This window comes from Anolis sagrei, chromosome 2, assembly GCF_037176765.1.
Source record: "Anolis sagrei isolate rAnoSag1 chromosome 2, rAnoSag1.mat, whole genome shotgun sequence".
NCBI classification, from domain to species: domain Eukaryota; kingdom Metazoa; phylum Chordata; class Lepidosauria; order Squamata; family Dactyloidae; genus Anolis; species Anolis sagrei.
In genome coordinates this window covers 214910596-214927629 of record NC_090022.1, presented here as the reverse complement: position 1 = coordinate 214927629, position 17034 = coordinate 214910596, and the positions used below count along the sequence as shown (strand labels likewise).

The 17034-nt window shown below is 36.8% G+C and overlaps 1 protein-coding gene across 23 annotated transcripts in view; it reads right to left on the bottom strand.

The window, feature by feature from the left end:
- Positions 1-17034, bottom strand: part of MPDZ (multiple PDZ domain crumbs cell polarity complex component) — a 125427-nt gene that overhangs the window by 27215 nt on the left and 81178 nt on the right. For 11 of the 23 annotated variants that reach the window (XM_067464380.1, XM_067464386.1, XM_067464390.1 and 8 more), the window contains 10 exons: positions 14136-14240; positions 12510-12602; positions 10462-10639; positions 9272-9382; positions 8492-8575; positions 6978-7079; positions 5246-5317; positions 3326-3488; positions 2571-2767; positions 188-279 (listed from right to left, as the gene is read on the bottom strand). In XM_067464380.1, the coding sequence (XP_067320481.1) occupies positions 188-279; positions 2571-2767; positions 3326-3488; positions 5246-5317; positions 6978-7079; positions 8492-8575; positions 9272-9382; positions 10462-10639; positions 12510-12602; positions 14136-14240 (1197 nt within the window). The remainder of the gene's footprint in view (positions 1-187; positions 280-2570; positions 2768-3325; positions 3489-5245; positions 5318-6977; positions 7080-8491; positions 8576-9271; positions 9383-10461; positions 10640-12509; positions 12603-14135; positions 14241-17034) is intronic. The other 12 variants (XM_067464401.1, XM_067464397.1, XM_067464399.1 and 9 more) reach the window with 7 other exon arrangements.

Below are 17034 nucleotides of genomic sequence, written 5' to 3'. Positions count from 1 at the left end.
TACCTAAATGTTTTTCTTCTTTTTTTTTTTTTAAAAAGGGTTGCTTAAAATAGTTGGTCATGCAAATAATTTTAAACTTTCACCAATTCCACAAAATCCAAAATATATGGAATGACTGTACTATTAAGAAGTGCAGGTAGAGAATTATAAATGCTAAAATAATAAGCAAATGTAAAAAATCGCTTACCTGACAAATATTATTTTCACTTTAGAAGGTGCACATTTAATTATTGAAGATGCATTCTGGTGAGTCTTTCCATATAGAACTTGCCCATTTATCTAAATAAATCAGAATAACATGAAGATATAAGAATATTAATTTTATATTATCCCAAATCAATTCTTTCATAGACAAAACTAAACTTGGTTTTTAACTATTTATTAAAACCACCCTTCAACCGTTAAATTGCAGTGCAGTAATCTTGCTTTCTCTATATAATCCTGCTTTGGCTTATAAACATTTCCCCTGTGTCACAACATTTCCACCAGCTGTTGTTTCATTTTGGCTCTCTTACTAGTCGACAATGTCCTTTGCTAGGTTACAGTAGGCTAGCTGATTCCGGGAACATCATCATCAATTTCCACAACTAATTGATCATCTTGTGACTCACTGGTTATTGTATGAAAGAGAAAGGCATGGAAGAGCAGATTGCTAGTAAGAGATGAATGTAAATAAAATACATTTATTTGCAATAGGGCCATTTCATGGCTCAAATAACAATGAGCACAAAAATAAAACTGATTCCACAGTGTTTTAATAGTGTGTTTACATTTCCCACATTAATAGCATAGCTTCAGTATAATGAGAACAAAAACCCATTAAAGGAATCTGTTTATGGTGTGTTTAAAATTATTTTAGATTTAACACTTATGAGCGGTCAAGATTATTCACATAAAATTGTCAGAATGCAACACAAATCCTTTTTGAATTAATCCAGGACTTCAATGACAACTTGATTATTAGGAACTAGGAGAGATTTTACAAATGCAAGCAAGGATTGGAAATAACAATTGAGCCTTGGCATTTATTTATGAAAACAATAAAAAGGAATTACGTAAAAAAAAAACTTGTTTCCTGTTCTTATTGTCAATCATTGAATCATCCAACCTGTTTTGGATGTGCTGCATATCATCTACAAGATGGAGGCCCCAATTAATACACAAAATAAATAAACACACAAACCTGTTGCATTAATACAAGGAAACTACACATTTGGTGTATCTACATGATAGAATTAATGCAGTCTGACACCACTTTAACTGCCACGGCTCAATGCTTTGGAATCATAAGACTTGTAATTTTACCATTTTAAAAAAACAATCTCTGCCGGTGCCCCTCCAGACTCCAAATTCCAGGATTCATAGCATTACTCATGGCAACCAAAGTGATGTCAAACTGGATTAATTTTAAAGAGTGATGCACCCATTGTCCTAGAGAAGAATCCCAGTATTGAAAGCCTCTGAGTTAATTGCTTCCTCCCTCGCTCAGTCTGCAAGTGTGTGCTAGCTGAGCCAGGACAGCAGTGAAGCTCACAGCACACCTAGGGGTAACAAGTTGTCTGTGGATCCCCAGACCTTGATCATCTTGGTATAGCTGGTTGACTGTAAGTTACATGTGAAAGCCAGTTCTCATTGGTGCCAGTTGCAGGAAGCAACTTATCTACTTTCTGGCTGGCGATCTTGTCTGGAAGTCCAGACTTTACTCACCTTGGTTGATTGATTCTAAATTAATGAGCCTTATCAGTTATGAAATACATACTGTATTAACCTATTACATATTATTTAACTAAGCTTTTGGTGTAGAAACTTTGCAAAACGTTATGTTCCCTTGCATCTTAGAGATGATGTGCTACTATTGTTTCAACTTCTTGCTTGTTTTATTTAATTAAGACATTGCTTAATTCTTGTGATTTCAACTTTTCAACCAATTCCACTTTATTACTATACTCAGCTCCCTAACCTGTCAAACAAATGGAAGCTTCCTGTATCCACAAAGTTCTCTGACAGCTTTTATTGAATAGCTACTCCTAAATAGCTTCCACCTTTTCTCCACTCAAAACAATTCAATGTATGACATTGCCCCTTTACCTCATTTTAAAATCTGCTGGCTACTTCTACATCATTAGTATCTGAATACTAGTTACAAGAGTATAAATTAGGAGATCAGGTCAAGATGTTTCAGGAATTGGAGTTCTGAATAAAGATGCCTAAATATGTGTTATTAATCTACTAAACCAAGTCAGGTTCAGTGGGTGTATTGCAAGTACAGATTGCAGCCTGAAGTGGGGTTTTGTTGTCAAATAATAACTGTCTCTTTATTCTACATGTTACCAAAAGTACTTTCTTCTCTTACCACATCACATTCGCCCCCAGTACTATCATAGCTGAAAACCAATTCTAGACCCAAATGCAACATTCATAACAAAAAGCTAGTATGATTACACAAAATGGACATACTGATGAAAATAATATGCTGTTAATTAAAGACTGCATTTTACACCAATAATCAAATGTTTTTCTGTCCTCAGCGTCAGCAGGCTTCGTTTTAAGTATAATTACCAGACACTTACTTCCAGTAACTCATCTGCAATCTGCAGCCTGCCATCTTTTCCAGCTGCTCCATTTGGATCAATTCCCACAACAAAAACGCTCATCTTGGATCGGTCTTTGTTCCCAGCAAGGCTAAGTCCTAAGCCAGCCTTCCCTTTCTCCAATTCTATCATGTGGAGATCTCCAGATAGATTACCATACCGGTGACTGATTTTTTCTAATCGTAAACAAGAGAAAAATTCTGATAGGTGACATGGACAGCACTGACCTTTAGAAACTTTATCATTAACTTAAACACATAACCTCAGGTAGACTGAAACAATTAAAATACAAATCTGTACTTCTTTCCCAATGAAACTGATTGTAGCTGGGAGAAAATGCCTCTTACTTATTTTAATTTAAGAGTTGAAACTATCTCTTCCACTCCCCTTTTCGTAATTACCTTGGATATTTGTATTGTGCACAATGCTTGCTATAAGATACAAAATTCTTTACAGTTTTGTAAAGATGGTTCCCTTCCAATAACGAATCCTAGACTTGTAAATGAAACAACGACCAAATGTAAAGGAACATTTCATGGATATAATAGGCTCACAATAGAATCCAAATTCACACGGATGGAAAGGATGCAAAACAATGAAAGTGTTCATTTCTACAACATAATTTTGATCAAGGAAGACCTAAAAAGCAGACTCAAAATCTTCACAGATGATGATGTACTAATTTGGCATTACAGCCTTGTGTCCTAAAAGGCTACCTCAAAAGTCAAACTTACTCCAGCTGTATCCAAACTCGTCTTCCTTATCCCAGTCTTCTGGGTGCTTGTTACAGGACTGTGGCACCACCTCCCCACTCATTCCTGAAGATACTGAAGGAGGAGGCAGAGGCAAATTACAGGATGAAGTCTTTTCTGGCTCTGAATCTGACTGACTGGATGCCTGTGGAGAACACAAAAAATAATAGTGGCTGAGAACATGCGGACTGGTGCTGGGCAAACAAAATGCATGAAATGATGAAAAAGAAAGGGCTAGTGCTTTAAAGTCAAAATGCAGAGCAGCAAGAACATAGAAAAACAACCATAGATGGAACAGGAGTGAGGGAAAAGAGCTCAAATGCATTTTAAGCAAGCAGGACAAATACTATAAAACACATTCAGTGAAGATTTATGTGTGTGCAACCTATGATTTCTAGGCATACCCAGGTACAAAATTTTCTTTCCAATCAACTTTTTGTATTTCACTGAATCTAAAAGAAAAGTGATATGGGTGATTCAACTGATTCATATTTAAAAAGTATATTTGATTATTATGGTGTATGGAGAAAATACACAACTAATTTGGAATGTACATCAGTTTAGAACCAGAGCTCCTGTTAGAAGAATTCTACCTATGGAAAAGGAGGCATCTGGAGGCAAATTTCATCAATTACTACTTCCTCATAAAAAGCTGCTCTGGAGGAACAGAAAGCATAAAGAAAAAGTATGGGAGGAGGCACAGATTAAGGTGAAAGGGAGAGAGAAAAAACATATTTTATATCCAGTGGGATCTGTTGTTCAATAAAGAGTTTCTGTAAATGGAAGGAGACCTACCACTTGGGGAAGGGATACTGGTTCGAAGCCATTAATTTAATGTGTGTCCACTATTTCTATCATATACTTCTTATTTCATGTACACGTCTTCTAATTCTGGACAAAATAATGTTAAAGTGGTATGTCATATCTTGGGTTGCACTCAGGTATAAATACACTACAGCCCCATAATCTGCAGGACTGTTTTATTTATCAAGGTCCAACAAAGTATGTCATTTCTAGGTATTTTCTAGGTTCTCCAGCATGACTCCGTGTCATGGTATTCTTGGGCCGGAAGTCTTTCATTTCTATAGAGTTTGGTCCAGGAACATGTTCCTTGTGGATTTGTTGTTCATTTGTTCAGTTGTTTCCGACTCTTCGTGACCTCATGGACCAGCCCATGTGGATACAGAACTCATATTGTAGCTGAGAGCTTCAATACATGACAAGGGAGATTACATTTAGCATTTACAATGCATTTTTAAAACAAAAAACATAGGAATTGAAGCTCACACATTTACATGAATGCTATGAGAGTGTTCCACATGGAACGATCCAAGGCTACTCTGGTAACATTAAATCAATTGGGAGTGTCAACTGATTCCTTCATCTCATCTGGCTATGACCATCACCTTGTCAATAAAGGCAACAATAAAGAGCAAAAGACCTAAGCACCTAATCTTTATATGATTCCACCATTCAGACATAGGAACCTGCTGCAAAAAGTTATTCCCATGTGAAAAAATATAAACAGGAGCATTAGGATATTTGAATAGGGTTATCTTAATACAGGCACATAAGACATATTCATGTAAGACAAAATGCCTACAGAAGGTAGGCCTCATGTGCGTCAAGTACAAGCACAAAAAAGATAATTTCTGAATCCATTGTAGTAGTAATACCTTGTGGTATCTGACAGTTTGGATGATAGCATGTGATACACACACACACACAGAGGGAGAAAGAGAATATACACAGCATCACTTTGACAGCAGCGGGTACATTTGGAAAGAACAGATGGCCCTTCTGAAAAGATGAGAGAACCATATTGAGAGGTGGGGGCAAGAGCGCACACAAGAAATGTGATACACATATTATCTAGGACAGTAACTACAAATTAAGACAAACCTTAAATGGTGTAGGTGCAAAGGGGTTACATGGGGAGCAACTGGAGGTAAATCTAATTGGATGCTGCACGTCCTATAACAGAAAACAGCAGATTGTTTATTGTGGCTTCCCTGATGCTGTGTTACTTCAGGACTGTGCAATGATTTTAATTTTTTTTTAAAAAAACCCTTCTACATAGGGAATGTTTCTTATACAAATATTTATTTTAAAGAAATTTGAATTTGAAATGCTACATTTCTTAAAGCATATCTACATGGACACTTAACCTCAAAGAGAGAAGGCAAATCAGCTTCATGATGGCTACATGACACACAGAGCTGATTTGGGTTAATGTGGATCCATGCCTTTAACTGTGTTAAAGAAAGTCGCAGATTGCTCTGGAATTTGTGATAATCTGGTGCAAATTACAACTTCGGGCCCATGTAAACAGTTACGAGGCCTGGAGCTGGCATTAAGAACCATCCCGGGGCCCATTTGGAGCTTAAAACACCAAACTTTCACCAGCATATTTTGTCCATGTAGTTTAGAGCCACCCTTAGAAGATCTAGTACGGTTGCTCATTACTAATCCAATATGTACCTGCAAAGGCGTTAAAGCAGGCATACAGCATGCCTGGCTTTCTTATACCAGAATATCTCCTGCACACACAATCAAAATTTGGTGACAAACCATAAACTCCCCTTTCAAATAAGCAGACAATACTAGTTTTAAAGGGTATTTTTGTTTTTGTTGCAATTTGCCACTGAAATTTTGTGAGAAACCAGAAACACTTTTCCCTTTTAAAACAAACATTTCCAGGGTCCTTTCCCCTTCATTCCGCTGCAAAAATTCAGTTAAGATACATCTAACAATAGGTTTGGTGGGGAAATTGGGCCTCAAGTCCACCGAAGTTATCATCCCCAACTTTAAAATAACAAAATTGTTTCTTAGATAGGAAATTACAAACACAACCCCACAATGTGAGAGTAAACAATTATGCAGCTGCTTTTATTTTCAGTTTTATTTCAGTTTTCAATTAAATAATTGTTATTTTGTTATGTGTTTAACAACCTACAGAAATTATTTGTCTACTTTTGTTGTGTGCCTTCAAGTTGTTTCTGTCTTACAGGGACTCTTAAGGCCACTTTTTGGAGCTGAGAGTGTGACTGGTTGGATCTAGGTCTTAGTTAGTTAGATCTACAGCCAGTTTATGTCTTATATATTGAAAACCTTACAAGCAATAGACATCTGCAGCAAGAATTTTTTTTCCATGCTATCCATACTGACTGATGACAGAACCATATTGTGACTGGAAGGTGAGAGATGAATGCAACCTAGTGACTTGCGACAGAAACAACTTTTTTATAGTTACTTAATTTGTTTACAATTCAATCAGATTTTCTACCAAGACGTCCAATTAATTTTAATTAGACTCCAAGCTCTACAGCCTCAAAATAATGTCACTATTCCTAAATATACATTATGTGGTCCATCAATGCCCCTCTACAGGTTCTCTGCTTTGACTATGCCATTACATATTTGTGGGACAACTTTTCTGGCAATTACGGGGGAAAATTAGGCTGCAGATGTTAGGCCTCTCCCTGAAATGGAGAGTATTTGCTCCCAGCAAAACACTATTTTACAAAAGTTTGTTAAAGTGTAATAAGTGAGGGCATGGGGAGGGGGAGGAGACATAGAGATAAACACATAAATGTTCACTGAGTCCATCACAGACACACAGGCATCATCCAACCTTGTTAGTGTTGAACTGGAGAGGATCAACAAAAGGGTTAGTGCTGCTGAAGGCAGGAGGCTTACTGAAAGGGTTGTACTGCAGGTAAGGCATAAGGAGGTTCTACAAGAAAAACAGAAAGGGGCTTGCTATCCAAAAGGCAGGTTATCTCAGGGTACATTCACACGTGCATAATCATCAAATGATGATCTGTATGCGTAAAGCGGTAGCCAAAGGTCAAACACTACAGAGTAATTCTACATCACCCCACAATATCTCAAGCACAAAACATTTCAAGGGAAGCAGTCCACACATTCCAACTGAAAATCTGCGTGTGACAGGATTTTATTCAATATATGTGCATGATTGCAGGAATCACTCTTTATTCATGAGGCTCTCTTCCCTGGGTAGCATCTCTGTGATTTTCATCATCTGGAACATGTATGGGAGTGCACACAGATCTTTTTAAATATCACTTCACTAGCAATGCTAGCCCATCTTTACAAAACTGTGTGCATACAACAGAATATTAGGGCTGATCCAGCATAGGTAGGATGAGAATACAAAAAAGACCAAGTATAATACTATCCAGTTTGTTAACTAAAAATAATGGTTGTGGTTGTCTCAATCTTTTCCACGTTTGTAGATGTGACAATGGCGTCATACTATGTCTGCGCTATTTTTTTTATAATTGTGGCTGCTGCCATGTCAAAGTATGCAGCCACAGTTAAATGTGGGTGACTTGAATGTGACCAGTGCAGAGATGGGTGTAACCTCACAACATGGTAAACTCAGGCACTGAAAAGGAAGGGAATTTCATGCAAGAGAGAAGAGGGAAAGGCTTTACAATTGCAAAAGAGTGAAAGTGAAAGAACAAAACATTCAAGGGGCACTCTTATTTATTTTAACCAATTCTACTGCAGCTCATCTAACTGCTAAACAAAATAACTTATGCATGAAAGGGGTCACAACACACAGCTATGCATAATCATTGCAGTTATAACTGACAAGACCTTTATATATATCTAAATTATATGATTGAAACATTACTAAAATAGCAGTTAGAAAAATAGTTGTCATTGTGATGTTCATTTTTTTAACAAATATGCAGAACAGAACATAAAATGTGAATCAAACATCAACAATAAGGAGTTGTTAGAAACAGATCTGATAGGAGATACAGTATTTGTCAGTATCCAGGGGCCACACTAATAATTTTTCAGCAATGTTTGCAGGTGATTTTTTCTTCTTCATGTAACTCATAGACTGCCTGTACAACATAACTCACAATGTAAAATATGGCGATCTTTCTGAAAGACTGCTTGTAACTAAACAGTGGAAACCCCCTTAAAATATCCTACTCTTAACAGAAGCAATTTTGAAAGAAAGAGCATGAAAGAAAGATTCTGGTTTTGTAGCGTAAACATTCACCAAGCAAATAGAATCTGACCATGCCACAGCAAATGCGAAAGCCTCAATCAGTGTCCTGCATACAAATCACCAACATTCACCAAAGCTACTCCATGCAACTTTACCTGTGATGATTGGTGGTAAAATGGATTATTAGATTTCTGCCCACTGGGAGCAGAAGACGATAAAGAGCTATAGAGAGATTCTGGCTGGGAAACAAAAGTTGTGAAACAGCTAGTAAATCAAACATGCAGCTTGTAGCAAATCTATAAGGAGGAAGAAAACTGGTTTCAGGTGATGCAAGCTACTATATTAAAACTACTTTGCAAGTGGCTAAAAGTGTAAAGCAAAACATGTATTTCTGTGTGATTGTATTTCCTCTGCACATGAAGTTTAATCACTCCTGTTTTGTGCTTCATAGCAAAATTTAAAGTATAGGAAAAACTACTAATAATTAAATGTTATACTTGGGAGTAGGAAGAATTTGCAATTAACATTGTCTAATATAAATTGTGAAGTTCATGAGCAACCCAAGGTTCTTTGGAGCTGTTAGGTAGTGAATCATAGAACCTTGCTGCTACTGACTGAGCACATCACAGGATACAACACTACTACTATTTCTCTAGAAATATTAAGATGTGGTCAATAAAATTGTTTGTGAATAAACTGGTCACGTTGCCATCACTTGATTTGAAAAAGAAATCTGCACTGACCTACAATGCAGTTGGGATATTTCACATCAAGGAACAAATGAGAACCCTAATTCTGCTCCTAGTTTGTGGATATGAGACTCGCAGGGTGAAGACTCTTTTCCTCTCCAAAGTAACACCACTTTGGACATTTACTCAATACCTCTCTGCATATTTTGGCTCTGAACATCTTTTTTTCACAGTTTATATGCTTACCCTTGGTCTGTTTATAATGCTTTGTACCATAAAGACTACAGGATTGCCTGCCCTCCGTATGGCTTCCACAGCTTGTTCGTGGCTCGCATCTCTGAGGTTAATCCCGTCCACCTGCAATCGCAAGGCCTAAGCTTTACACAATGGTATATGGAGCTAAAAATAATTGTACAGCACTTTCTAGAAATCTTACTTGAGTATTATTTAACAAAAAGACACAAAATAATCAGTGAGCATGATTTTTCTGATTTCAGTCTTCCTATGAAGCCTATGCTATTTAAAGGGAATACCTACAGCCTTACCAATGAAGGCTAGTATCTGGCATTTCCTGAAAGGAGGTCTCTTAACTGTACAGGTATGAAGGACTAAAAATTCAAAATATGTTCTGCATCTTAGGAAAATGAGGTTAAAATGTCAGTGTTAGAAAGTTATTCATGATTTGATCACTACAGAAGCCAGAAGCCAAGATAAAGCACATCCACTGTTAGTAGTAGTAGTTAGGACATTAGAGAGAGAAATTTGAAAGAAATGACCTCCCTCTCTTTAGTTTTTAAAAAACAACAACTAAGTAGTATCTGTGTCTATAAATTTCCAGAAGGGAAAACAATGGAACTTAAATGATCAAAACTAAGTATTACAAAATTTATTTAAGAATACTGTATATACTCATGCATTAATAAAAAAATAGATACCCCCGTTCCAAAATATGGATTGACATATCCACAGGTCCATGTAAGTACTGTATCTTCATTCTTATAAAAAAGGGAATGATCTCAGAGTAGAGTGGTGAGGGGAAAGAGCTTAGTCCATCCTGGAAGAACCTACAAGCATTGGCCGCTTCTCTCCATCAATGGTTCCATTTCTGGTCTTTACTAATGCATTGGGAGGAAAATGACAGCACCCAGGAGCTACTCACCCCTCAAGTGCCACTAATGTATTCCCCCCTTTGTGGAGTTAATGTCAACTTATCTATGGGCCCCAAAACTGCCATTGGCTTATACATGAGGTCAACTTGTACATGTGTGTATACAATAGTCATAAAACCTTTATTAGCTATGCAATGAACTATTTCCTCTGAAGGAATTTTGCTTCTGGAAACCAAGCTCCATACCACAAAATAATGAATTCTATATGTGTGTGGGAGGAGAATCCAAATTTGAAACATGCATTTTAAATTAACAGCAACAAAATACCTCTACTATTCTATCTCCTGTTTTTAAGGTTCCATTTTTGCCAGCAGGGCTGTCTTCAAGAATATGCTTGATAAAGATTCCTCTCATGACTTCTCCGCTGCTCAGGCGGCTTCCCATTCCTCGTCCACCAACAATGCTGATTCCCAGGGATTTGCTAGGCTCCCTCCAGAGCTCAACCCTATAAACAGGAACAGAAACAGTCTGCATTTCTAATACCAATGTGCAAATATCAATCTTGCTGTCTGAATTTCAATGTGATGAATATTTGCAGGAGTTTTACATTTAAGGTAAAACATTCGGTACTGCAATTATTATAACCATTTACCTACAAGCGGAAATTGCTCTCAAAGAACACCTCCAAAGGGTGGGGCATTATGTGTTATTCTTGTTAGTGTTTTTGATTACAATGATGCCAAAGTTTGATTACCATCTCTAGTGCGATCTAATTATTTATTGATATTAATATAGTAATATACAAAGGTTATCTTAAGTAAGGTTTCCCCTGACATTAAGTCTAGTCATGTCCGACTCTTGGGGGTGGTGCTCATCTCATCTCATCTCCAACTCCAACTCACCCCACTCCCTGGATTCGAACCACCAACCTTTCGATTAGGAAATTCAGCAACTCAGTGATCTAATCCGCTGCTGAACAAAAGGGGCTATCTTAGCAAACTATTAGATCAGATATTTATTATTTCCTTTAATTAATACTCCATCATTTCACCAATAAACTCTTGTTGTGTGCCTTGCACTTTGAGGGCTTTGGATAGTTTATACAATCAGCAAAGCTAAATTATAAGGCTTTCATTATACTTTATAATATATGATGAGGCCCTTCTGCTAGAAAAAAAGCAATGTACTCCATGAATACTATGTTTTCTAGCAGAATCAATTGTATTTTTAAATAGTGGTAGTTTTTCCAAGTCTGGAGTAGATTCCAGGGGTCAATGAGATCTCCCTGGGGTCAATGAGATCTCCCATCCATTTTTTGAATGAAGGAACAGCAATATTATGTTACCCTATATGTGATCATCACATTTAACTCCACCTTTTGAATTAGCAGTAATTTGGTCTTATAATGTATTATGTATCTCCCTTTTTTATAATCCTATGATAATCTGAAATCCTCCTTTAATAAGACTGAATATGTAACAGGAAAAGCATTATTTAATACATGCTCCACTGCTTTACAACCCATATGTCTAGGAGTCAATTTTTCTCCCTATCACATTATATCACATTAATTGGTAATGTTGAACAAGCTAGAGATTTGAAGAGATAAATACAAATGAATTGAGAAGACAAATAAAGATGTAAGATGGATTCCCACTAGTTACTCCTAATTAAAGTAAGACCTATTCCAACACTTATTGAAAGGTTAGTCAGCACATAGGGAGTTTCCATTGATTTTATGGCCTTACTCAAGTTAGGACTAGCAACAGGATTTAGGTCAGTATATTGCAATTTCTTCAAAATATTTTTGGGGAGGTGACTTATTATATTCAGAATTGCAAAATAGAACTTGGACTAACTGCTGTTACCATCAAACACCACTGCAGACACCATAGCATTGTTTTCCCCCATTGCAAGGAATACATGTGTCAATTGAAACAAGTATGGGGGTAGATAATTTTTAATATTCACTGTGCAGCTTCTCATGTACCACCAGGCCATAGAAAGGAGTCTATATACAATTACTCTTGCAAACCAATGCTGGCCATCTTCTGTCCATAGAATGGCAAACACTGGGTATAAATGCTAATGTAAAGAGGAAGACATGGAACAAGGGAGCATAGTAGAAATAAGTCATCCAGTATGAGACTCTTAATCAGATACTCGTGACACAATGAAATGCATCAAAAAGATTTCATTTAAAACTATATTTCCTGCCATGTATATTAGTGTTCATTAAATAAAACATATTTTTTCTTAATTTTCAGAAATGAGTGTGGCTCACAGTATTAAAATCAGAGATACTAGTGATATATTCCTAATTTCTCACAAATCAAAAAGCTGGGTAGGTTATTAGAGTAGCAAAATCACAGTACCGTCTTGGTTGGTTCCAGTTATTATAGCTGGCATTCTGAAGTTCGCTTTCTTCTCCTTCCCCTTCTTCACGTTCTGGTAGTTCTGGGATTTCTCTGCAAATAAGCAAAGGCACATGACACATGTTTTAGATGCCTACAAGGATCCCTTCTAGTTATTTTTCATGTAATAAAATCATACTTTTATTTAAAACTAAAAGTCCACTATCAAGCAATTTTTCATAGTATAGTAACCTGGAAGTTAAAAGGGGGTTATTGCATGCTTGGGCCTCTGTGTAAATTTGAGTGTTGCAGAAATAAATAAAATACAATGTAAATATGTAATTTTAAAAAGACAATAACAACAAAGGCCCAAGAACAACAAAAAGTTTAACAGATCTCCATGAGATAAAAAGAAAAATAAGTAAATAGCAAAGCTATTGAATCATACAAGAAAAGAAAATATGGCCAGAAAGAAATGGCAAAATGCTGACAAGTTCAGTGTTAGTTGGTTTCTCAGTGAAATGGCAAGAAATTGCGTATCATCTTAGGCAACTGATAAAAGCAATTGTCTCACATTACTGGTATCTGGTGAGTCCCCCAAATTGTTGTGTGTTAGGCTACAAGTGAGAATACACACATATTGCTGTACACAGGTAGAACCAGTACATGAACTTGGGAAGCATGATCAGATTAAGGATTCCCATTAAGTGTTGGGTCTACTGCTATCCTAAGATAAAGCACAAACAAGCTAGAAGCTTTGCTAAATCAAGGATTATACAGCATGATCTTACTGTCAATGTGTGGTCACTGAACATATGATGTTCCAAATATATCAATTTGGTTTCACTATAATTATATGTGTGATAAGAATGCAAAAATTACCTCTCCTCTGTCTGATGGACTTCTAATTTGAATTCAGGAGGTAATTTGATTGTTAACAAGAATTCTCTGCTCTCCATTGTGCAATTATTGCAAACAACCTTAGAAGAATGCTAAAAGCAGTGAGCATTTCATGCGACACAGGAGACAAAAGCTGGTACCACAACGGACAAGCTCATGAGACTTAAGCCTTAGAATCCTATCAAATTCAATCAAAGAACTATATTTAGCAGTATAAGGAAAACACCAACTATAAGCAATCCTAGAATCAGGAAAACTATTTGTGGAATTTGTTCATCAGCTAACCTGGGCTCTTCTTTCTTTTTAATTTAATAAATTCTATATACTCATCTAGAATATGTAAAGGAAACAGAAAAAACAAGCCCAATTTTGGACAGACTTTGGACTGGGTCTCTGGACGCTGAATTGGACTTGGATGTGGCTATATTGTTGTAAATAATGTTTTTAGATGGATATTTTCTAACTTATTGTTTGTAACTAATGTTTATGTGTGTTATACTATGTTGCTTGTATGTGTTTCCATCAAATTGTTGCCGGTTGTAAACCACCCTGAGCCCTCCCCTCCCCCTGGGGGTTGAGAAGGACGGAGTACAAATGTTTGAAGTAAATAAATAAATTTTGGCATTTTTAACAAAACTGTTTTTTTCAGCAAATGTACAAGTAAAAATTTCTAGCTACAACATACATTTGCAAACATACATTTGCAAAAAGGATTCAGTGGGTTATAAACACACTATAATACATTACCTCACAGCATGGGAAGGGAAAACATCTAATGGCATAGCTCCTTCTGATTGCTGGCTTAAACTGGCCTGATACTCTTCTAATTGCTCTGCTGGCACATAGCTAATACTGCAAGAAAAAAACATAAACATGAATTCAAGATACTGTAGATGTTTTGAAAATGGGTTGATAATTACCAGTTAAGGTTTTAAGACTGTGATCCACAACTTAGTTCAGCCAAAGTGCTTGGCTCCTAAGTCAGCAATCGTCACTTGGAATACAACAATTCTAAAGTCAAGCCTTATCAAGCTCCTGTATTTTAGACTTTACAGATTAAATACATTGAAATTAACTACTGGTAAGTAATACATTTTATTGTATGTTATGCTTTACTGCAGGGTTCTCTACTTTTGGTCCTCCGGGAGTTTTGGACTTCAACTCCCAGAAATCCCAGCCATTTTACCAACTTTTAAGAACTGTGGAAGCTAAAATCCAAAACACCTGAAGGACCAAAGGTTGAGAACCACTGCTTTATTGTATTGATAATACCACAGATGCTACACTTATTATTCAGAGGTGTGATGTATAAAACTGGAAAGAAAACTGTGAAAATCCAGTTTCATTGTAAACTATCATTTTCCATACATTGCAGCCTATGATGCCTTTGCGCTTGTAGAAATGCTTCCTCTTGTGCTAACCAAGGCACTCTGTTTTGGCCACTTTTACTTATCTATTTTATTTTACCTTTCAAGGAGATTTGGCATATCAACTCTTTTTGTTTAGATGTCCAATTAAAGGTTTACTGCCTACTTAACTAGTCTAGATTTTTCCACACTTTTAATGGGTTGTTTTTTTAAAAAATGTTCCTTACACATCACTTTGAATGTTTCAATTAAGGAATAAATAAGTGTGAAGAATGAACCATTTAAAACTGGTGAAGTTTCTTTACTACACTTTATCATTATCCAAGTAAATTAGATGAAATTACCAACACCATTTGCAGACAACAGTTCCAACTAAAATGCCATCTTGTTGTTCTGAAAGTTGTTATCCCTGAAATGGCTCATTTTAAAAAGACAAAAGAATCAAGTGTAGAAAGTAGAAGGGGAAGAATGATATGTATGGATAGAAAACGTATTTGGAAAACATCACAGTCACCAAAATTTGAACCAGATGAAAAGGAGAAAAGTGAAGGAAATGAGTTCAAACACTGCCATTCCCTATACTCAGGGTGAATGAGTCAGAATGAGAACTATGTGAAAACTCTAATACTAATTTTAATTAATCAAACAAAAACATTGACTGGTAGCCCATGAATAGAAGCCAAAATTATCAGAAGCAAATTCCTTTTAGAGTCTGGGATAGTTTTCACAATTTCCAAGTCATTGGCTCAGATAGAAAATAGCAGCAGAACTGGACAGCTGTGGAGAATTGCACAGCAGTTGCTTTTTGGTGAAAGAGAATTTGGGAAGAAGGACCCAATAAAATGAGAAATAGCTCACAAGCTCCTGTATTTTAGACTTTACAGGTGCCATGACAACTGCCAAGCTAAAGCAGAAATAGATTGAACCAATTACACATCACGTCGGCTTCACCTTCCAAAAGAAGCAAAGTAAAGACATTCTGTATCAGAAGAAAGAGATGAACACGTGAAGTAGCATGCAATACAAATGGAAACAGGATGCATGCATGATTCATTAGCCACACAAACCTTCCATGGATACTACAATAGGACGCATAAGAAATAAAATCATTTTCTGATTACATGTAGGCAAGTTACAGTATAGAGTCAGCAGGTTTGATAACATAGATTCATGTTGGTTACACAGTGGAGAAAATAAAAGATTAGTGTCACAGAAAAAAGATGGTGAGATTAATCCAGATATTAGCACATCCATGACTGTATCAGTAACTAGTGCCTCAAGAAGGTTGAAGGTATTACTCAGTGAATTCCCAAAAATGCACCAAAATAGTATTAACTGAGCCAACAGTTGAAAAATAGAGGACTAAGCATTTTTCTGGAAGCTTGCTAAGTTTATATCCATCTATCTGCTCATCTGAAATGTGCCTTCAATTCAGAAAACACTGAACCCTATTCAGCCTGAGAGAAACCAGAGTTGAAATTCTTTGGGTGGGTGAAGGGAATGGCTATCTCCCCTTTTCACTAGAGTCATGCACAGAGCTGGGAAACCCTACCAAAGCTTGTTTTGGGGGCAGAGTCAAGGGCTGCTATGGGATGGTGATGGATGTGAAGGAAAGGAAGTCTTGTCATGCTTGGACTGGCTTTAATGAAGTTATCAGTCAGTCTGTCCTTTACATTTGCAGGCTTGACTTTGTAGAAATGATTATTCATGGATTTAATTAAAAAGTTATCTTTAGAAATCTTTAGGTTCTCCAGTATGACTCTGTGGTCAGCTTCTGCCAGACGTTACCCTTAAGAGTCATGCTGGAGAATCTAGAGATTTCCAGAGAGATAATCTCAGACTCTTTGGACTCTCCAGTGTGATAGTGTTTTTTATTTGCATTTTTCCACTTTCACACAGGTCCTATGATCTTAACACCAGCAAATGTGGAGAGCTGGATGCATAGCAGTGATTTTCAACCCATGGGTCCCCATATGTTTTGGCCTTCAACTCCCAAAAATCCTAAATCCTAACAGCTGGGAACCTGGCTGGGATTTCTGGGAATTGTAGGCCAAAACACCTGGGGACCCACAGGTTGAGAACCACTGCTGTATAGCTAGGTTGTTGCTGTGTCTCTCTAAATCATTTCGACTTACGGTGACCCTAAGGTGACCCTGTCTAGGGGATTTTCTTGGCAAGATTTGTTCAGGGTGTGTGTGTTGCTTTGTCTTCCTCTAAGGCTGATTTGTCCAAGGTCAGCCAGTGGGTTTCCATGCTGAGCAGGGATTTGAACCTTGGTG